At 41.4% G+C, this 24,073-nt stretch overlaps 1 protein-coding gene across 2 annotated transcripts in view; it reads right to left on the bottom strand.

Annotated features, from left to right (window-relative positions):
- Nucleotides 1–24,073, bottom strand: part of HPRT1 (hypoxanthine phosphoribosyltransferase 1) — a 141,056-nt gene that overhangs the window by 72,663 nt on the left and 44,320 nt on the right. Inside the window, exon 9 of one of the 2 annotated variants that reach the window (XM_066357110.1) lies at nucleotides 15,526–15,752. The exons of the other annotated variant lie outside the window; for it this stretch is intronic. Within the exon in view, the coding sequence (XP_066213207.1) occupies nucleotides 15,723–15,752 (30 nt within the window). The 3' untranslated portion in view covers nucleotides 15,526–15,722. Of the gene's footprint in view, nucleotides 1–15,525; nucleotides 15,753–24,073 lie in introns of those variants that run through there. 2 annotated transcript variants of the gene reach the window in all.

Genomic DNA, 24,073 nt, shown 5'->3' with positions numbered 1-24,073 from the left:
GAGAGAGAGGAACATAGATCTGTTCTTGTATGTTCCCTGACTGGGGATCAAACCAGCAACCTCTGCACTTTGGAACGATGCTCTAACCAATCAGGCTATCTGGCCGGGGCAGAAAACAACGTTAAATGACCAACAATATTCTCAGAGCCATAAGATAATTTATGCACACATCAAGAAGAAAAAAAAAAGCATTTGAAGAACAAGAAAAAGGCTTCTGATCAAGATGGCAGCATAGGTAAAAGTGGCACTTGCCTCCTCCCCCAACCACATCAAATTACAACTAAACTACAGGACAGCCATCATTCAGAACTGCCTAAACTCTAGCTAAACATAAGTACAACAACTAAGAATATAAGGAAGAAGACACATCAAGACTGGTAGGAGGGGTGGAGACTGGAAGAAGCTTGTCCCATGCCCACAAGAGAAATAGCTAGGCTGGGGAGATTCTCCCTGAAAAGTGAGGTTTCCCAGGGCCACACCACTCCCTCAGGCCAGGATTCCAGCACCAGGAAAAGAAGTCACCAACAACTTCTGGTAAAAACCAGCAGGGGTTGAGGCTGAGAGAGACAGAAGCCTGCAGGAGTCCCAGGCAGTTCCTCTTAAAGGGCCCATGCACAAATTTATTCAGACTCACTCCCTCTGAGCTCCAGCATTGGGGCAGCAGCTGGAAAGGCACCAGAGACATATGAGGAGGAACTGAAGTGTCTGGCATCAGGAGGAGAACTGAAGAGGCAGATTCTTCCAGACAGAAGTGCTGGCAGAGGTCATTGCTCCTTTGCTCAAACCTCCTCCACAAAGCCAGCAGTTGACTACCATATCTGAAACTCCCATCAACCTGGCTCACATTGTTCACCCAGCCCTGGTGATTCCCTGAGGCCCCACCCTACCCAAGTTGTGGGCCCATCCAAACTGTTTCCAGTGGCTTTTCCATATGAACAGCCTGTCTTGGCTCACACTTCACTTTCCAAAAATCTTTCTAACAAGCAGTATTGGGCCTTGGTGTGCCCCGTACCTCCTATTAAGTTGTTCCAAACCAGGCACTAGCAGCAGCCGAACTTGGTTCTCAGCTTGGCCTCTCCTGGGCACCTCCAAGCCATGCAAAAGTAACAGTCATTTGCAGATTGCTTTGCAGCTCAACCCAGGTGACCCCAGATAGACACGGGTGGTGTCTAACCTTGGCCTGCACTTGACAGGAGGCTCCAGAGCCAGCACACCTGGTAGATAGCTTCAGACCATGTCAAAGAACTACCCAACCACCTCCATAAGCAACACACTTAAGAGGCAGACTCAGTGGGCACAAGAAGTAAGTCCTGCTTTGTGGCATGGGCCCTTGCACAGCTGATCCTCCACAGCAGTCACAGCTTATCCTTGCAGCTGACTGGTCTAGGGGTCAATCCTTCTTACTGATGTGCCAACAGCAATCAAGGCTCAACTACAACAGGAGAGTGCACACAGACCACATGGGGGGGAACAACTGAAGTGCCCAGCTTGGGTGAACTGGGAGACTGTGCCATTGGACCCTACAGAATACCTACTGCATTAGGCCACTCTACCAAACCCAGAAGACGTAGCAGCTCTACCTAACACATAGAAACAAACACAGCAAGGCTTCCAAAAAGAGGAGACAAAGAAGCATGTCTAAAATAAAAGAACAGAACAAAACTCCAGGAAAAGTAACCAACAAAATGGAGACAAGCAATCTACTAGATGCAGGGTTCAAAACACTAATGATAAGGATGCCCAATGAACTTAGGGGAGAACTAGATTAACTTAGTGAGAACTTCAGCAAAGAGATAGCAAACATAAAAATGGAGATAGAAAACAAAAATGAATCAGTCATAAATGAAGAATACAATTACTGAAATAAGAATACATTAAAGGGGCCTGACCTGTGGTGGTGCAGTGAATAGAGCATCGACTTGGAATGCAGGGGTCTCCAGTTCAAAACCCTGGGCTTGCCCAGTCAATGCACATAAGAGAACAACTACTATGAGTTGATGCTTCCTGCTCCTCCCCCTTCCTCCACTTCTCTCTCTCTCTCTCTTCTCTCTAAAATCAATAAATAATATTTTTTTAAAAAAAGAATAAAATAAAGGGAATCAATAGTATATTAGATGAAGCAGAGAATCAAATAATTTTGGAAGACAAGGTACCAGAAAACACTCAATTGGAACATAAAAAGAAAAAACAATTTTAAAAAATGAGAATAGCTTAAGGGACCTCAGAGACATTAAGTTTAACAATGTCTACATCATAGGGGTACCCAGCTGTGCAAGGGCCCATACCACAAGGAGAGAGAGAAAGCAAGGGATCAAGAACCTATATTTCAGCCTGACTAGGCAGTGGCGCAGTGAATAGAGCATTGGACTGGGATGTGGAGGACACAGGTACGAAACCCTGAGGACGCTGGCTTGACCGTGGGCTCATCTGCTTTGAATAAGGCTCCCTAGCTTGAGCCCAAGGTCACTGGCTTGAGCAAGGGGTCACTGGCTTGGCTGGAGCCTCCAGGTCAAGGCACATATGAGAAAGCGATCAATGAACAACTAAGGAGCCACAAAGAAGAATTGATGCTTCTCATCTCTCTCCCTTCCTGTCTCTCTGTCCCCATGTGTCCCTCTCTCTGTTTCTGTCTCTGTCACAAAAAAAAGAACCTATTTCAAAAAACACTGACTGAAGCCTGACCAGGCAGCAGTGGCATGGTGGATAGAGCAGGCATCCCCAAAGTACAGCCTGCGGGCCACATGCGGCCCTGAGGCCATTTATCTGGCCCCCACCGCACTTCCAGAAGGGGCACCTCTTTCACTGGTGGTCAGTGAGAGGAGCACTGTATGTGGCAGCCCTCCAATAGTCTGAGGGACAGTGAACTGGCCCCCTGTGTAAAAAGTTTGGGGACCCCTGGTAGAGCATCGGACTGGGACACGGAGGACCCAGGTTTGAAAACCTGAGGCGGCAGGCTTGAGCACAGGCTCACCAGCTTGAACACAGGGTTGTTGGCTTGAGTATGAGATCATAGACATAACACCATGGTCACTGGCTGGAGCCCAAAGGTCACTGGTTTGAAGCCCAAGGTTGCTGGCTTGAGCAAGGGGTCACTTGCTCTGCTGTTGACCCCCGGTCATGGCACATATGAGAAAACAATCAAAGAACTAAGATTCAGCAATGAAGAATTGATGCTCTCACCTCTCCCTTCCTGTCTGTCTGTCCCTCTATCACACAAAAAGGAAGAAATACTGACTGAAAACTTCCCTAACCTGGTGAAGGCAAGAGACATACAAATCCAGGAAGCACAGAGAATCTCAAACAGAAGAGTCCCATACCAAGATACATCATAATTAAAATGCCAAAAGTTGAAGACAAAGAGTGAATCTTAAAAGCAGCAAAAAAAAACAAAACAAAAAAACAAACCAAAAAACCCCCAAAACAACTTAGTTACATCCAAGGGAGCTTCCATAAGACTGTCAGCTAATTTCTCTTTTTTGTGTGTGTGACAGAGACAGAGAGAGGGACAGATAGGGACAGACAGGACGGGAGAGATGAGAATCATCAATTCGTTGCAGCACCTTAGTTGTTCATTGACTGCTGTCTCATATGTGCCTTGAATGGGGGGGGGGGCGACAGCAGACCGAGTGACTCCTTGCTCAAGCTAGCAACCTTGAGCTCAAGCCAGTGACTGTGGGCTTCAATCCAGCGACCTGTGGGCTCAAGAAAGTGACCATGGGGTCATGTCTATGAACCCATGCTCAAGCCAGCACCTCTGTGCTCAAGCTGATAAGCCCGTGCTCAAGCCAGTCACATCAGGTTTTCAAACCTGGGTCCTCCGTGTCCCAGTCCAATGCTCTATCCACTGCGCCACCAGCTGATTAGGCTCAGCTGATTTCTCAACAGAAACTTTGCAAACCAGAAGGGAATGGCAAGAAATATTCAAAGTGATGAAAAGCAAGGACCTACAACCAAGGGTACTCTATGCAGCAAAGTTATCATTTATAATTGAAGGGCATATAAAGAGCTCCTCAGACAAGAAAAAGACAAAGGAGTTCGTCACCACCAAACCAGCATTACATGAAATGATAATCGGTCTTCTTTTAGAAGAAGGAGGGGGGGAGGGAAAGAAGAAGAAGAAGGAGGAGGAGAAGGAGGAGGAGGAGGAGGAGGAAGAAGAAGAAATAAAAATATGAACAATAAAATGTCAATAAATACATATCTAACAACAATTGAATCTAAAAGACAAAATAAACGAACAAGCAGAATGGAATTAGACTCATAGATACAGAGACCATTTTGATGGTTTCCAGGTTGAAGTTGTGGGAATGGGTGGAAAAGGTAAAAGGATTAAGAACAAATTGGTAGTTACAGAGTAGTCACTGGGGTGTAAAATATAGCATAGAGAGTATAGTCAATATTATCCTAATAACTATGCATGGGGTCAGATGGGTATGAGATTTATTAGGATGATTGCTTAGTTAGTTACATAATGTCTAATCACTGAGGTATATACCTAAAACTAATATTGTATGTCAAATGTAATTTAAAAAAAAAGATTTGAAAATTAAAAAAAAAATAAAGAACAAGAATAAATTCTTGGAAATGAAAAGATTAGGACATTTCTCACAGAGAAGAACAAAAAGGCAAAGGGAAATAAAAAAGGATGAAAAAGGATATTAGGCAAATAGTTAAAAAAGGACATTAGAGGACTGTTCCAGAAGAAAAATAATAGGTACTCTAGGAACAAACAAAGAGGTGGAAAGAATATTATCAAAAAATAATATTTCAAAATGCCCAAAGCTAAAGGATATGAATTTCCAGTTTGGAAGGATAAACTGCATGCATAGTGAATGAAAAAAGCCCACATAAACATACCTCATAATGAAAATTTCAAGCACAAGGATATGAATATTCTAAGAGCATACGCAGGATCAGAAATCAGAATGGCTTTGGATTTTTCAAGAAAACACTGGCAACTAGAAGACAAGGAAGCAATGCTTTCAATAATCTGAAAGAAAAATAAAATCCAAACTCAAGTTCTATAGCCAGTCAAAACAATAATTAAGTGTGAGAATAGAATGTAAACAGTTTTAGACACACAAGTTCTCAAAAAATTACTTCTTATGCGCCCTTTCTCAGGCAGCTACTGGAGGGTGTGTGCCACCAAACTAAGGAAGAGAGACTTTAGCTTCTGTCCATAGCAGACTAGGTCATTTGGACCAACACCCCTGCTGAAAACATAAAAGAAGGTGGACAAAGTAATTTTAAAATATCCTTAAAAACATAAAATACTTAACAAGACAATGAGAAAGTAGTGAGCCAAGATCCAGTAGAGGACAAGAACTCAGAGAGATGAGTCCAGGTATTCATGTGACTTTGGCTCAGGAAGATTTTTCCAATCAAGAAGAGGAAGCAGAGACATCCAGTGCTTCTACTGGTCTCCCAGGGCACAGAGAACAAAACTCAGAGTCCAGGTTCAGCTCAAAATAAAGACTCTGGTATACCATTGCCTGCATTGGGCTGCTATCCTAAAAAGATGTGCCCAAGGAGAGAAGACTTAGAAATAAAGCAGCTCTCACATGCATTGCAGCCTTTCTTCCATTCGTCTGAGTAACACAGAAAATAGAACACCCTGAAATTGTAATACGTTTCTTTCAGATCGCTAGTAGTCACAGGCACCTGGGGGAAATAAAACTAAAATATTCTTTGGAGGAATATAACAATATCTCAGACTTCCATTATTTCTTTAAATTAAAATCTACTGTCCAACACATAACCAAAGATTATCAATTGCACAAAAGTTTACGACAAAAAGAACAAACAAAACCAGTAAAAATAACAGCGCATAGAAGTGCAAAGATCCAAATACCAGAAATATTCAAGCATGATTGTGAATCAATAATGCTTTTTTTTTCAAAGAGAAAACGCTAAGCTTTACAATGTGGCAGGAAGCTGGAAACCATAAAATTAGACATAGAAGATTTGAGGGTAAAGAAAAAGAAACGAAAATGTGAGAGTAAACCAATTAAGAGGATAATATGGGGTCCATCAAAATAGGGAAGACAACACAGGACACATACAAAGAAAATTCTCAAGATCCTAGTGAAAGGAGGATGCCAGGATGAAACCTGTACCCTAGACCATAAGAGCTACCACTTCAGATTGGAGCAAGGGTTGAAAGGTCTCAAGAAGGTTGTTTTCCAGAAGGAAGAAAAGTGGAACTGATAGAGTGCTAATGTATCTCCCATATGAAAAAAATGGTTTAAAAGTTGTTTTACAAAGTTATTAGACATTATGAATTAACTTAGCCAGGGATTTGAAGAAACTCAAGAAGGGGTGGAGCAAGAAAAACAAAATAGTGCACAAGATCGGATATGTGCAAAATGGCTATCATCAGTAAATCAGCAAACAATGTTGGCAAAGATGTGGAGAAAAGGGAACCTCTTACACTGCTAGTGAAAATGCAGACTGGTACGGCCACTGTGGAAAACAGTATGAAGTTACTTCAAAAAATTAAAAATGGAACTGCTGCCTGATGAGGAAGTGGCGTAGTGCAGTGGTCCCCAAACCCCAGGCCGCGGACCAGTACCGGTCTGTGGGCCATTTGGTACTGGTCTGCAGAGAAAGAATAAATAACTTACATTATTTCCATTTTATTTACATTTAAGTCTGAACAATGTTTTATTTTTAAAAAATAACCATATTCCCTCTGTTACATCCGTCTAAGACTCACTCTTGATGCTTGTCTCAGTTATGTGATACATTTATCCGTCCCACCCTAAAGGCCGGTCCGTGAAAATATATATATTTTCTGACGTTAAACTGGCCCAAAAAAGGTTGGGGACCACTGGCATAGTGGACAGAGCATCCGACTGGGATGCAGAAGGCCCAGGTTCGAAACACTGAGGTCACCAGCTTGAGTGCAGGGTCAGTGATTAGAGCATGGGGTCATAGACTTGCTAGCTTGAGCCCAAAGATCGCTCGCTGGCTTGAAGCCCAAGGTCACTGGCTTGAAGCCCAAGGTCACTGGCTTGAGTCCAAGGTTGCTGACTTCAGGAAGGCATCACTCGCTCTGCTGTAGCCCCCCCAGTCAAGGCACATATGAGAAAGCAATCCCTGAACAACTAAGGTGCCGCAATGAAGAATTGATGTTTCTCATGTCTCTCCCTTCCTGTCTGTCTGTCCCTATCTGTCCTTCTCACTGTCTCTGTCTCTATCACACACAAAATGGAACTGCCTTATGACCCAGTAACTCTACTTCTGGAAATTTATGCAAAAGAAGGCAAAAAAACTAATTCAAAAGACCATATGCACCCTTATGTTCATTGCAGCATTGTTTACAATAGCCAAAATTTGGAAGCAGCCCAAATGTCTGTCAGTAGATGAGTGGATAAAAAAGCTGTGGTACATTTACATAATGGAATACTATGCAGCCATAAAAGAGAAAAAAATCTTACCTTTTGTGACAGCATGGATGGACCTGGAGATCATTATCCTAAGTGAAATACCATATTTCCCCATGTATAAGACGCCCCTTAATTTTGGGGCCCAAAATTTGAAAAAAAAAATGTATTACATAAAGTTATTGAACTCAAGTTTCATTCATCATAAAATTCATACAAAAACAAGTACGAAAAAGTGGGAAATGCAAGTAAAAAAATCTACAACCACTGTATAAGACGCACCCAGTTTTTAGACCCCAAATATTTCGGAAAAGGTGTGCTTTATACATGGGGGAATATGGTAAGCCCATCAGAGAAAGACAAGTACCATATGATCTCACTTATATGTGGAATCTAATGGACAGAATTAACAAACAAAATAGAAATAGACTCAGATACAGAGAAGAGACTGACAGTGTCAGAGCGGAAGAGGGCTGGGGATCTGAGTGAAAAGGATGAAGGGATTAAGCAAAAAAAAAAAAGAACTTATAGACACAGACAACAATACAGATATTAATCAACTTACGACCTACACAACTTATGCCATTCAACTTTACGACCACAATCACTAGCCACGACTGCTCCGTGTCTGGCAACGTAAGCGTTGCCCAGCTGGGAGTACGACAGTGCGGACCAGCTTCTGGCAGCACTACCATCTCCGTGTGCACCATTTCAACTGTTATCCCAGACTCGGTACAGCAATTTGTGTTTTGTGTCTTGGATATTTTTCATCAAACCCCTCCCAAGATGTCTACCAAGAGGAAATTGTCTTTGCAAATATTAAACCAGTTGTACTGGTAATGCAGTGTTTTACTTAAACCTGACGAATGTAAAAATAAGAAACAAAATGGTGTAGAGATGATACAAATGGCATAAAATGAACAAAGAAAATTATGATATATAATAATGAAAGAAAATTATGATAAAATATGACTTCAAGATTTTTATAACATCATTTCACAGTACTGTACATATAGCCTACTCAACTTACAACCAAATCGTGTTACGACCAGTCTGTCGGAACCAATCGTGGTTGTAAGTCGAGCACTAGCTGTATAGGGATTGCAGGGGGAAAGGGGATGGGGAGTTGGGGGAGCACAGAGGGGGAGGAGATGGTGATGGAAAGAGACTTGACTTGGGGTGAACACACAATGCAATATACAAACGATGTATAGAACTGTAGACCTGAAACTTGTATAATTTTATTAACCAATGTCACACCAATAAATTCAAATAATATATACGTAAATTTAAAGAGAAAAGACATGTAATCATAGTGCACTACTTCACTTAGCAGTGAACAATATTTACATAATCATAATAAAAAACATATGAGTTAACTAAAATTTGTCCAGCCACCATCGGCAGGACAAAAGGAGCATAAATGTGTGTATATAAGGGTGTAATCCTCATCTTTAATAGTAGTCAGTGGAAAATATTTCAAATTGTAAAATCAGGAAAGCAGCGTAAGCACAACATTTTGTTTGCAAATCTAATTTCTCATATAACTTCACCTTTGATACATGGGTTATTTGGAAGTGTGTTAATTTACTAATATTTGGAAATGTCGTGCCTTCTTTAGGTAAAAATATCACAATATTTTTTAGTGACACATGATATTTCCCCTATTGTCTTCATAGTTATAGCTCTTTTTGTTATTTTTTAACAGTTCTTCTAAGGTTAACAATATGCATCTTGAACTCAAGAGTCTATTTACCGTCAATACTGAATTTCTCACACTTAATGCCTGAAGCATCAAACTTCCATTTATTGAACTCATGTTGGAAACGGGCCCCCAGTACAAACTGGGTTCAGAGAGGTCTGAGAGCCTTCCTCAGTCTCCATGGGCAGTCAGAAAGTGAAGGTGAGAACAGTAATACAATTCTATCAACAGATAACATGTTGGCTTCTCAGGCAATAGCCTGAAAATGTGTGTAACATGAAGTTAAGCAAAAAAAATTGTTATTATATATAAACTATTATTACAATTATGGTAAGAAACACTTTGTTCTGGCCCTGGCAAGTTGGCTCACTGGTAGAATGTCACCCTGGCATGACGATGTCGCGGGTTCAATACCTGGTCAGGGCACACAGGAGAAGTGCCCATCTGCATTTCCACCCCATCCCTCTTGCAGCTATTGCTCAATTGGATCAAGTTGGCCCCAGGCGCTGAGGATGGCTCCATGGCCTCCACCTCAGGCATTAAAAATGTCTCTGATTGCAATGGAGCAAGGGCTCTAGATGGGCAGAGCATCGCCCCCCTAGTGGGCTTGCCTGGTGATCCTGGTCAGCATGTATGCAGGAGTCTGTCTTTCTGCCTCCCCTCTTCTCAATGAATTTAAAAAAAAAAAAGAAACACTGTGTACTTAAGATTGTGTTTGGGTGACTTAATTCCTAGCTTTATCTATTTTCCACATTTTAAAAATCAGAGAGCATTAAAAATCATAAGAGCACAAATTCAGGTTTTATTTTTTATGTGATCAGAATGATTGAAAAATAATTGAAAAGAGAAAAAGGTTGGAGAGCATTGGCTTTATTTTAAAAATTACTTTCTTCTTTCTCTATTTTAACTACAAAAAAGTTTCATTTTTTTCTGATTATATACATTCAAAAGCCAAAAAAAAAATCTTATTTAAAAATGGACTAAGAAATTGAATAGAAATTTCTCCAAAGAAGACATACAAATAACCATTAAGTGCATGGTAAGGTGCTCAGCATCAGTAATCATTAAGGAAATATGAATTAAAGCCACAATGAGATACCACCTCATACTAATCAAGATGGCCATTATCAAGAAAACAGACAATAACAAATAAATGTTGGTGAGGATGTGAAAATATTGGAACCTTTCTGCACTGCTACTGGGAATGCAAAATGGTTCAGTCAGTGTGGAAAACAGTACGGCAGTACCTCAAAAAATTAAACTTAGAATTATCATATGTGGGTCAAATAAGTTTGTAAACACAGTATGATGTATATGTTTGCTCGCTTATAGTTTGCATTGGGTGTGGGGAACAGGCTGTAAGCAGGCAGGGTCGTCATAGCCTAAGGCTTAGTTTTAAGACTAAGCTTTTCCCCACACCCTTGACTGTTCCATGATGTGGGGTGGTGCACTCTCATGAGGAATGGCATTATGCCTCAGATAAGTGACTTTGTATCAGAGACTTCCTTGTTTGTATATTGGATTCAAGGTTTTGATTTCTACACTATAAAATGGGGCAGAGGAACCTATGCAGGAAGAGAGCAGAGAAAGGCCACATGGAGGAGAGGAGAGGAGAAGCAGCCAAGATGGTGGAGTGCTGAAGGAGAAGTCAGTTTGTAGAGAGTTTGTGCAGAGAGGAGATGGGGAACAGAGGTGAATAAGGCTGGTGAGGTAGAAACTTTGATTCTAGGAAACTAGGATGAGTCAGTGGCTTTGTGAGAACTGAATGGAAAGGGAAGTGTTTTCCCACTGTGTGTATTTCTTGCCCGCTGGGTGCAAGCTAGGATTAAAGGTAATGGCCCACCAGTTCTCGGCTCCATTATTTCATTACCATCTGTCCAAATCAAATGCAAACCTGCACACGGGCCAGATGGCTGTGATGGTGGCCGTGGCTACTGGCTTTACATCATATGACCCAATATTTCCACTTATGAGTATATACCAAAAAGAATTGAAAGCAGGGACTCAACAGCCAAAAGGTGGAAGCAACCCAAGTGTATTAAGTTGCTCAAGCTGCTGTAACAAATACTGGGTGGCTTAAACCAGTAGTTTTCAACCACAGGTCCATGGAGCAATGTAATAAATAACATTAAGGTAGTTAACTCTTTCATGAACCCACACGAAATTTTGGCCAGCATAAGTCTGTGAACCAGCAGTCAAAAAACACTGGATTAAACAATACATTTTTCTCACAGTTCTGGAGCCTAGAAGTCCAAGATCAAGAGGCCAGCATGGTTGGTTTCTCCTGAGACCTCTTTTGGCTTGTAGATGGCTGCCTTCTTGCTGTGTTCTCATCAGACTTTTTGCACATCTTTGGTGTGTCTTCCTCTTCTCTTAAGGACACCAGTTGCATTGGACTAGGTGCCGACCCTTATGACTTCACTTAATGACCTCTTCAAAGATCTTGTCTCTAAATATAGTCACATTGGGAATTGGGAATTCAACCTACGAATTTGGTGAAAGACACAAGTTACTAACACCAAATGTTCATCAATGGATAAATAGCTAAATAAAATGTTGGTAGATACATACAATGGAATATTATTTTGCCTTAAATAGGAAAGAAATTCTGACACATGCTACACAAAGATGAACCTTGCAAACATTGTGCTCAGTGAAATAAGCCAATCACAAAAGGACAAACTTTGTATGATTCAACTTATATGAGGTACCTAGGGTAGTGAAGCTTATAGAGACAGAAAGTGGGATGGTGGTTGACAGGGGCTGGAGGGAGGGGTTACTGGGAGATTATTTTTTAATAGATATGAAGTTTCAGGTTTGGAAGGGGAAAAGGTCTGGAGATGGATGATGGTTGTACAAGAGTATGAATGTAAATGCAGCTGAACTGTACACTTAAAATGGTTAAAATAGTAAATTTTGTTATGACCGTTACCACAATAAAAAAATACAAGAACCTTCCTGAGGTAATAATCATTGAAATTTTAGAAACTCATCTTTTCATGCATTTAGGTATATATAAATTATATACATGTTTTTCCTTTTTGTCCTTGTAGAAGTCTTACTAATTTTTTTTTAGGTGAGAGGAGGAGTGATAGTGAAGCAGACTTCCCACTTGCACCCCCACCAGGATTCACCCAGCAACCCTGTCTTGGACAGATGCTCGAGTACCAAACTATTTTTATTGCCTGAGGCTGCTGTGTTTGGACCAAACAAACTATCATCAGCATCCAGGCCAACACTCAAACCATCAAGCTACTGGCTGCCAGAGGGGAAGAGGGAAAGAAGGGGGAGAGGGAGGAGGCAAGAAGTAGATGGTCATTTTTCCTGTGTGCCCTGACTGGGAATCAAACCTGGGATGTCCATATGCTGGCTGACACTCTATCCACTGAGCCACTGGCCAGGGCCTAAAAATATTTTTTACACAACATTTCAAACATAATGTAGAGAATCATAAAGCAGATGCCAATATAACGTATGTAATTTTAACAAATTTTAACATTTTCCCATGCTTGCTGAGATCTTTTATAAAAGTTGTTTTTATAATGGAATACTCAGTACCTATACTGAATACAGGGACTGAATACAATATACCTATACCAGTATTAAATATATACCTATATCAGCATATATTTAATGTGGATTTAAAATGAAAAAGTCTACCTGAGAACCTGCCACAAGCCCCAACCTCAGAAGTAGGCACTTGTGGATATATTTGACTATACCTGTGTTCTTCCCCATTTCATCCCTTTGTCTCTTACTACCTATACCTCCCTCCCCCAAGAAACACTATCCTGACTTTTGTGTTTATTATTCCCTTGGTAAAAAAACAAGTTCTCTCATATGTATATATACCACTGTTCTGACCTCCTATTGCTGCCTGAAAAAAATACCTCAAAACTTAAGTGACTTCAAGCATCAGCCATTGATTATATCTCATGATTCTGTGAGTCAGGAATCCAGGCAGTGTTCAGCTAGGTGATTATTCTATTTCACACAGCAGATGGGCTAGTCTGGAAGGTCCACAAGCAGTAGCACTGGCCAGCATGGGTAGAAGACTTAGTTAACTGGGACTGTTTACTGGAGCACTGCCACCAGAATGACAGACTCGGGGTAGCCAAACTTCTCATATGGTAGCTTAGGACTTCTAGACTGTTCCAAGAGAGCCAACAAAACTATAAGCCTTCTTGCGACTTAGCCTTGGAAGTCTTGGAATGTCATTCTTGCTGCAGCCTCTAAGCAAGCCTCTAAGGCCGGACTGGATTCAAGGGGAGGAGAATTTGCTCTAGCTATTAATGCGAAGATTAGAAGAGAATTTTTGGCCATCTTTAATGGAATTTTTGGCCATCACAGCCCCTGGACAATAAGGTTTTTAGTATTTTTAATGCCAGATGGTAGCAGGGACACTGTACATGCTTCAGCATTCCATAGTGAATGTCACCTTCTCAATTAGGCTTATCTTGACTCTTGGTTTCATCCTTTCTTAATAAAAACCATTTTATTATGGAAAATTTCAAACATATAAAGAGGTAGAGTATACCACCTAGCTTCAATAATCATCAGCTCATAGCCAATTTTGCAGCCATATCTTCACCTATTTCCCCCATTCCTGTATAATTTTGAAACAAATCCCAGACATCAGCCATTTTCTTATATAAATAATTTAGAATGCACTTCTAAATGATCTTTAAAAACATAACCACAGCATATTATGCCACATTTTAAAAACCACAAAAATTCCTTGATATCAATGTATATTCAAGTCAGCGTTCAAATTTCCAACTGTCTCATAAGTATTAAAAATGTGTATGTGTATGTTTTAAAGTTGGTTTATTTGGATTGGGATGTTCCAGATTTCCCCTTGGATAAGACGCATCTTTTCTCAAAAAATTTGGGATCTAAAAACTGGGTGTGTCTTATCCAGTGGTTGTAGAAGTGTGACATTTGAAATGCCATAGGTGGAACTGAGGATGAGGCAATATATGAAGACAGTGATTTGTCATCAGACAGAACTGAGAACAAGCTAATGGATGGGAGTTTTGACAGTGGTGAGGAGTTGTATGAAGTTTGTGATGAATAAAACTTGAGTTCAATAACTTTATGTAATAGTTTTTTTTCAAATTTCGGGCCCCAAAATTAAGGAGTGTCTTATACATGGGGAAATACTATAAACGAGATTCATATATCACCACTGATTGATATTTATTTGTCTCTTTGAATCTATTGGTGTCTTATTCATGTCTTTTTTCCTTGTAATTTATTTGTTGAAGAAACAAGGTTGTTTGGCCTGTAGACAGACAATTGGTAGCATTTTAGATCAATGAAACAGGAATATTTTTGGCTTATTAAACCTACAAATTTTTCCACATTCACCAATTTTTCACTTATCAAGCATAATACTCCACTTCCCTGGCACTTGAGACACAGGTTATTTCTGGTGTCTCCACAAGACCAATTCCCTACTTCTTTCTTCATTGAATCCAGATTTTGTTCAATGTGTCCCAAGAGGAAATGAGCTCTAAACTTAGCTCCCAAAGTGGGCCTGACTGAGCAAAAGGCAATCCCACCACCTACAGTCAGTGACTGGTTAAGAACTGGACATTTGAGTCCATCCTGGCTAATGAGATTTAAAGAGATGTTTTACCACTTTGAAGAGCGAGTTTTCACAGAAAGCCTTTCTCAAGGAAGCCAGATGACTATTGGCTCACCTGACCATAAGGAGGACCGGCCTTAGGACGAAACTGGAACTACTGACGGCACCGTAGTACAATGGAAACCACGCAGGTCCTTGGTGTGATAATGGAGTACAGGATGAAACTGATCTGGCCTGAGTTACTGCTGGCTCTTCCAATTATGTAGTCAATAAACCTCCTTATTGTTTAAACTGTTTTAAGCTGGGCAAACTGACCGATGCCTAGAACATTTTAACTGATACGAAGCCCCTTACAATGACTCCAATCTACCTGTGTAGTTTTTCTCTAATCACTCCGCTCTACATAATCTCTGCCACACTGAAAGTAGACTGCTCACCATTTCCCATGCAGTCATGTGAGTTTTTCTCTATTTATGCCTTTGCCTAACCTTTTGGCTGAAACTTTTTCTAGCCTTCCTTCTTCTCTATCTACCTGTCCAAACCTTTCCTATTCTCCAAAGTCACGTTTTAAATCCTGTTTCTCTCTGAAGCTTCTCCCAGAATATATCCCTCCTTTCCCCTCCCCCTCTGCACTAGTTGTACCCTTGAAACACTGAAGGAAGGGTTGCCTTGCATCAGAATCACTTGTATACTTGACAACTCTACCCTAGGAGATCTTAAGCCCCTGGAGGACAGGGACCATTTTCATTCATCAATCCTCCAAGCACCTAACAAAGAACCTGAGACCGTGAAAGGCCCTGTAATTAATTATCTACTAAATTGAACAGCAACAACGAAGAATGTGTTTGCTCCTTTAATCTACATGACCCTATACAATTGTTTTCTTGAAGTTTCTGTAACCTTTTAAAGAAATTGTTATGTATCCAAATTTACAAGGAACACATGTAAACATATATTTCTTACAATGGAGAGGGAAGAATCAACTGAAGATGACTTCTTCTCTCAGGTTCCAGTCAAAGGGCAGGTGGCACCTCGTTGACCTTATTTAATCACACCTGAACAAGGGTCCCAACAGCTGAAAGAATGCATAAGAAAGATGACTCAGAAGGGCCGGGCTTCAGGAAGAGCCAGACTGCGGAGGAACCAGACAATTTTAGGAAAATGGCAGTTTGAATTGGCCCTGGCATCAGGTCCTGGTTTGAGTTCTGGTCATGTTCCAGATACGTCACCTTGGACAGGTTCCTGATGCTCTCTGGGGCTCAGCCGCCTCATCTGAGGAAATGGAAGTTTTACCAGTACCTGCCTCAAGGGGCTGCTGTGAACTCTGAAAGGAGCCAGGTGCGCAAAGTACCTGTTCGTAGCGTGCACTCGGTAAAGAAGTAACTGCCGTTAAAAACAAGAAGGTGACGCTCATAGGCTGAGTGGGAAAAGGAAAGTCGGGGTAGTGGGAACTGGACAGTGGGAATGAGGAGGGAATGAAATACCTGAGAGCAGACCTTTTTCCATTGCTCTGACTCTTAATATATTTCACCATAATAATGAATTAATTACAACGAGGAAATAAAAGCCAGGGGTCTAAATGGAATGTAAACACTAACAAATCAAACTACATTAGAGATGAATCATAACAGCCACATCAAAAGGGACGGAGAAGAAAACATCTAATAAGGGTTGTGGCACAAAGATCTGCCTGCAGATACTAGACTCTAGTTAGTAAATCTGTTATAGGCTTATGTAGGTACTTTATGATCCTATTTGCTGTCAAAGAAAAAAGTTTAAAAATAAGGAAAAGGAAAAGGCTAGTGAGAATCTTATGGTGTGGATTACGGTGGAAAATCAATGTGTGTTTCTTTGTTATACAGTAAGACAGATACATGTGTGTACATGGGTTAGAATGCCTGATCATATTGCCTATCTTTGTCCACTAGGAGGATGTGGAAGCAAACACCCCAACAATAAGCACCCTTAGCTCCCTGATCCTGGTTTCTAATACCATTCTTCAATGAAAGAACCAGGGCTCCTTGGAGTCATGGCTGTTTACCGACTAGGGCAGGGCAAATACAAGGTGAACCTGTAATATCTTGTGGTGCCAGGAAATAGGGCAGTGCTTGAAAAAGGGTGGAAATATGACAAAAGGACACTGAAGCTATGAGAAAGGCCCTGGCTGGATGGCTCAGTGGTAGAGTGTCAGCCCAGTGTGTGGATGTCCCAGGTTCAATTCCTGGTCAGGGCAGACAGGAGAAGCAACCATCTGCTTTTCGACCCACATCCCTCTCCTGCAGCCATGGCTCAACTGTTTCGAGTGCATTGACCCAGGTGTCGAGGATGGCTCCGTGGAGTTTCCACCTCTGACATTAAAAATAGCTCGGTTGTGAGCATGACCCCAGATGGGCAGAGCATTGGCCCCAGACAGTGGTTGCTGTGTGGATCCCAGTCAGGGCGCTTGCGGGAGTCTGTCTCTCTATATCCTTTCCTCTCCCTTGGAAAAAGAAGAAAATTTTTTAAAAAATAATAAAATAAGAAGTTATGGGAAGCTGTGGGGAAAGTGTTCCAGAGGAAGCCATGTGCAATATAACTAAAGCTTTGAACTATGTTCAGAACCCTCAAATATTGTAATAAGGAAAGGAATAGAAAAAATGTTAGGAAAGGAAGTTCTACTGACAAACTATCAAGTTTGAAAGTCCCTTCAGTCATGAATCATAATGAAGGAGCTCATTATGAAGTACACCCACACTGTGTAAAGAGAAAACTGGAAACTTAATTCGGCAGTTTTTATCGGTTACTGCTTGAAGTTACAAATAATCATGAAAAAACCATTAAAAATCATTACTCTTTCAAGTGGTTTGAAGTATCTATAAAGTTCACATTTAAAAAATGGCAAAGAGCACATATAATTCTTCATGCCAGAAAGATATTTTGTCTGAAGCTACTCACAGGATCGTAAAAATAAGACAACAGAAAAATTTGAGGATCACATTGGAGGAACTTTGTAATTATCTTTGAAAATGCTTTCTAATGCCAGAGGAAGATAGTTTACATTCTTCAAGATTATCTGTGACCTCAAAAATCTGTTTAATGTACAAGTCATTTGGAATTATTACCTTTATAGAGCTTAATATTTTCCTTTGTGCTCTCAACTTATTAGTTTCCACACAAGAGCCGGGAACCAAAGGTTAAGTGGCAATGAAATAAGACGGCAGGTTCTGGAACAAGATTACTTAGGTCCAAATTCCTCCCTAGCCAATTCTAACTATGCGATCCTGGGCAAACTGCAACCTCCTGGGTCTGAATTTGCTCATGTGTAAAATTGGAATGACTAGAAACAAAAATAAAGGAAAACAGAGAAAAACCCACTGGGGTTATCATACAATTTTTAAAATGCTTAGTACAGTTCTATAGCATACAGTAATGACTCAATAAATGTTAGCTATTACGAATAAATAGGGATTCCTTTGCTCAACCTGAAATACATAAATTTTGCTTCTAGTTTTAGGTAATTCAGATGTAATTTCAAAATATTTTATTCACTTTTAAATTTTCTATCATCTATCCAACAAATATTTATTGAGCACTATACTTTGCCATACATCTTTGTAGGTGCTAGAAATAAAGCTATAAACAAGACTGGCAAGGTTCTGCCCTCATGGAGCTGATGATCTTCTAGGGGAGACAGACACCAAGTATAGAAATGAAGACTGCCTGACCTGTGGAGGCACAATGGACAGTGTTGACCTGGAACACTGAGGTTGCAGGTTCGAAACCCTGGGCTTGCCTGGTCAAGGCACATATGAGAGTTGATGCTTCCTGCTCCTCCTCCTCTCCTCTCTAAAATGAATAAATAAACCTTTTTAAAAAAGATTGATTTGTCAGGGGCTTATAAGGGAATAGCTCTGCCATGTACATCTCCACATAGGCCACACAGACAAGATCAGCTGCAGTTGGACCCAAATCTTAGAGGAATGCCTTGAGACTTGTCCAGGAACATGGCAAGACAAGCAGGGTTCGGTGTTGTGAGATGTCCCCAAATTATTTATCATATACAACTCAATCTTGTAGGGACTCCATGGGCAGTTTCTCATCTGCCTCCCTGGAGCCAGTAAGGCATGAGACTTCTGGCTTTGCCTCCCCAGTCAGGGTAGAGCTGCAGGCTCTAAAATCACTAGTGGAGTCGGGAGCCAGCTCCTCCATGCCAGGCAGGGCAAACCATCACCTGTGCCATCTGTCCTTTTTAGTTTGGGGTCAACCTGTGGGAGTGGGAATAAGGAAAGCTGATATCATGATCTTGTTTATATTGTCTAAGTAATAAACTATCAGTAGTCACTTGGGTTGTTTCCTTCCTGGCAGAGTCTATGGCCAAGTGGCAAGTCCAACCTAACAGCTATACCAGTTGTCATCTAGGGTCTGCTTAACCACCTGACAGTACTAAGAATCAGTGTGAAACTACAACAGAGGGAATGTCCTGGAGAGCAACTTCGACACAATGAAGAGAGAGAGAGAGAGAGAGAGATCAGGCAAAGGTTAACCATGGTGATACATGAGCCAGCAGGCTGATCTCGGGGAACCAAGTGATAGCAGAAGGAACAGCAATTATAGAGACCCTAAGGCAAGTGGGAGATAACTGGAGGCTTGAGGAACTGAAAGCACAGCAGTGTGGTTGAAATGAGCGAAGCGGAGAAGGTTAAATGAAGTTAGACAAGTGGGCAGTAGTTAGTTTACAGATAGGCCAAAGGATAGACCGAGTTCTCAAGTATTAAGCAGGCAAGTGATATAATCTGAAATATATTTTTCAAAGATCGTTATCTGGCCCTGGTTGGTCCAGTGGTAGAGCATCGGCCCAGCATGTGGATGACCCAAGTTCAATTACTGGTCAGGGCACACAGGAGAAGCAACCATCTGCTTCTCCCTGCTCCCCCTTCTCTCTCACTTTCCCTCCCCCTCTCCCACAGCCATGGCTCAATTGATTAGAGCAAGTTGGCCTGGGGTGCTGAGGATGGCTCTGTGGCCTCTGTCTCAGGCACTAAAAATAGCTAGGCTGTTGAGCAATGAAGCAATGCCCAGATGGGCAAAGCATGTGGATCCGGTTGGGGTGCATGTGGGTGTGTATTTCTCTGCCTCTCCTGTTCTCATTTAATTAAAACACACACACACACATCATCATCATCATCATCATCATCCAAAAGAGAAAAGAGCCTGACCAGGTGGTGGCGCAGTGGACTGGGACACGGAGGACTCAGGTTCAAAACCCTGAGATTTCCAGCTTGAGTGTGGGCTCATCTGGTTTGAGCACGGGCTCAACAGCTTAAGTGATGTGTCGCTGGCTTGAGCGTGGGATCATAAACATAACCCCATGGTCTCTGGCTTGAGCCCATGGTCACTGGTTTGAGCAAGGGGTCACTTGCTCCACTGTAGCCCCCTGGTCAAGGCACATATGAGAAAGCAATCAATGAACAACTAAGGTGCCGCAACAAAGAGTTGATGCTTCACATCTCTCTCCCTTCCTGTCTGTCCGTATCTGTCCCTCTCTCTGACTCTGTTTCTGTCAAAAAAAAAAAAAAAAAAAAAAAAAAAGAGAAAGAGAGAGAAAAGAAAAACAAAATAAATGCAGCATGGGGGCAAGAGCAGAGGCAGAGAGACTCGTTGAGAGGCTCCAGCAGCAGTTCGAGCGCTCAGGCTCAGCTGGTGGCACATGCAGAGGGGATGAGTCGGGATCACAGGGTCAGCCATGGTGCTGGAAGCATCGAGGTGGGGAAGAGCAGATTATTTGCCATTATAAGGACTGGCTTTCACTCCAAAATGGGGAGCCACAGGATTTGAGCCAAAGAGTGACTCATTCTGACTAATGTTTCAGTTAACATCACTTTGGCTACTGTGTTAAGACTGTGTGTGTATCAGTCAGGGGAAGGGGGGAAAGGATGGAACTGCAGTCCCGGTCAGAGGATACTGCCATAATCCACAGACGTGCTGGCCCATTTATTCATGGCAACCTTCTTCCTTCCACTAATTTGGCCATTGAACCTCTAAAATGCAATGTGCTGTGAAAAAATAAAAATAATGTATATAAAGCACTGAGCACATCTGACACACATTAAAAGTATTAAATAGTGGTTCCTACTGGTATTACCAGTTTTACTGCTGAAGCCCCTGTACCTACTTATAGAACAGTTTATAGGTTCTTGTGCTTTTAAAAATGCAAATAGTCTTTTCATTCCGTACTTATCCTTTATTTTAAGTAAATTTATTGCCATAAATTCTGGTTTTCTTTTTATTTTAAATATTTTATTAAATGTACTGGGGTGACTTTGGTTAATAAATATAAAATTATAGCCCTGGCCAGATAGTTCAGTTGGTTAGAGCATTGTGCAGTGTTGGTCAAGTAAGTTTATAAATATGATATATATGTTTGCTCGCTTAAAGTTTGCACTAGGTGTGGGGGACAGGCTGTAAGCAGGCAGGATCCTTATAGCCTAAGGCTTAGTTTTAAGACTAAGCCTTTCCCACCCTTTTAATACTAAGATTTTTTCAAAACTAAGCTTTTCCCCACACCCTTGACTGTTGCATGATGTGGGGTGGTGCACTCTTATGAGAAATCTCATTTATGCCTCAGATAAGTGGCTTTGTATCAGAGACTTCCTTATTTGTATACTGGCTTAAAGGTTTTGATTTCTACACTATAAAATGGGGGCAGACTGGGGCCTCGCTCTCTCTCGGTTACTGAAATTAGCATTGCAGAGGAGAGGCAGCCAAGATGGTGGAGTGCTGAAGGAGAAGCCAGTTTGCACAGTTTGTGCAGAGAGAAGGAGATGGGGAACAGAGGTGAATAAGGCTGGTGATTTTGATTCTAGGAAACTCGGCTAAGTCAGTGGCTTCGGGAGCCCTGAATGGAAAGGGAAGTATTTTCCCACTGTGTGTATTTCTCGCCCGCCGGATGCAAGCTAGGATTAAAGGTGATGGCCCACCAGTTCTTGGCTCCATTGTTTCATTACCATCTGTCCGAATCAAATGGGAACCTGCATGGGCCAGGTGGCTGTGATGGTGGCTGTGGCTACTGGCTTTACATGCAAAGACTGCAGATTCAATCCCTGGTCAGGGCACATACAGGGACAGATTGATGTTCCTATCTCTCTCTGTCTCTCCCTTCCTCTCTCTAAAGTCAATAAATAAAACTTTTACAATATTATAAAGTTATAAAGGTTTCAGGTGTACAATTTTATACTACATCATCTGAAAAGTGCATGGTGTGTTTACCATACGAAGCCAACTCTCCTGCCATCACCATGTATCTGAACCCCTTTACCCCTCCCTTCCCTCCCTCCTCCGGCAACTACCGCACTGCTGTCTGTCTCCATGAGCTTTTGTTTGTCTTGTATGTTCATTTGGTGCCTTCAGTTTCATATCCCACCTGTGAATGAAATCATATGGCTCTTGACTCTCACCACCTGACTTGCTTCATTTAGCATGAGTCTACGGTCACATCACCCTGAACGTGCCCAACCCCGCATTCCCTACATTAGAGTCGCAGCGCCTTCCCAGTGCCCAATGCAGAAGCTCCGTCCTTCTGGCCAGAGCCTACCAGGTCGTCCCAGGCCTGGCCCTGGCCTTCCTCTCCAATCTTAGGTCCTCCTTAATGGCCGACACACTGGCTGGCCTTTTTTCTCTCTCTCCAGCACTTCAGATGGTTTATTGTATCAAAAATCATAAAAAGAGCCACTTTAAAATGGAGTCAGGGCTACATCCCAGAAGAACTGGCTTGCCATCTTATCCTCAAATCTTTAGAATGTTAAAACAGGGCAAAAGAACCTTTGGACTGGGCCTAAAGCAACCTTGTGTCCCAAAGAACTTTGCAATGCAAAGATGAGCAGAAAGCAGATAAGACTACAGGGCCCATTCCTACCAGACCGAAAACTAAAACCATTGTTGAGAATTGACATCACTATTTATGTTGTCTATACCTATAGACATGCCTTCTTTCTATTGATATAATTGTTCCTCTTCCCTTTCTCATAAATACCCATTGTCTTTGTCTCCTAATTAGAACATTATTTGGGCTTCTGCCTGAATCAATGGTTTTGGAAAAGCTATTTGATTTCAAATAAATGTTTGCTGCATCTCACTTTGAAGAAGTGGGAGGGGGCTGTAAAGAGGGACTACAGTATAAGGTGACGGGAAGACTTGACTTTGGGTGATGGGTACACAACATAATCAACAGGTCTAATGCTATAGAAATGTTCACCTGAAACCTATGGACTCTTATTGATCAATGTCACCGTGTTAAATTTAATTTTCTAAGTAAAATTTTATACAAAAGGAAAAAAAATAGAACTGCCTTTATGTTTAGGTTACCAGTTACCGTCTCAGCACCTTCTGCATTTGCTATTCCTATTGCAAGAACCATCTGCGCCCAGCCCTCACATGGTTGCTTTCTCTCCAGTTTGGTCAAAGCTCAACCAAGACCTTCCCTAACTACCTTGTCTTAAGGTAGGGTGCCTACCCTTCACCCCCCAGCTCATTGATGTCTTAGGTTCTTCACAGCCTGACACTATTTGCGACTACCTTGTTTATTGCTTTCTAATTTGCACAACTATAATGAAATCGTCACAGAAACAGGAACCTTGCCCAGTCTTCCCCAGTACCTGACCCACAGAGGGTGCTCAGTGCATTTCTAGAATCTTAAATGTAGGGGAGGACATTAATTGATTAACTTTCCAAACTAATAAATTAGAGTGGTAGCCCAGATTATCAATATATATTTTATAAATAGAGTTAAAATGGGGGACCTACCTATATTTATAGATATAATACACATAATATTCTATGCATTCACAGTATGGGAAAACATACCTTCAACACACATGGATTTTCCAGGTCACTAACTTTTATTTAAACACCAACATTCCCTTGGATGGTAATATTCCTGAAGCAGAGTCCATACTTCCCTATCTCCTATGATCAAGCAAATGAAATTCTGTTCTCCTTTCCTTAAGAACACCCCTTATTATACAGGGCTGTAATGGAAGTACAGCCCCTAGGGATTATTGAGGTGCAACATTTATGACCATTTGCTCCTATTCTGAATGACTAAATGGCCCCAGGAGGCTACAGCTTTCTTCCTAAACTTATTTTCTACCTTTGACAGACTGTTATCCTAAAAATTACTGCTGCTCCTGTCAGCATATCCCTTCCCCCATCTTATACATGGACTTGATCTAATTTGTTGAAAATCAGTAAAATAAGTAAAATTATTAGAACTGTATGTCCAAAAAGGAGGTTAAGGAAGGTCTGAAGAATATTCCGATCAGGTTCCTTCCTAGCTGTTATCTGAGATTCTTGTTGGATTTGCCAACCAACTGAAACATTACTTAGCCAGAAGTTAACGAGTTTGGGTAAATCAGGAGAAAC

Source organism: Saccopteryx leptura, chromosome X (assembly GCF_036850995.1).
Source record: "Saccopteryx leptura isolate mSacLep1 chromosome X, mSacLep1_pri_phased_curated, whole genome shotgun sequence".
NCBI classification, from domain to species: Eukaryota; Metazoa; Chordata; class Mammalia; order Chiroptera; family Emballonuridae; genus Saccopteryx; species Saccopteryx leptura.
This window is presented reverse-complemented; position numbering and strand designations above follow the sequence as displayed.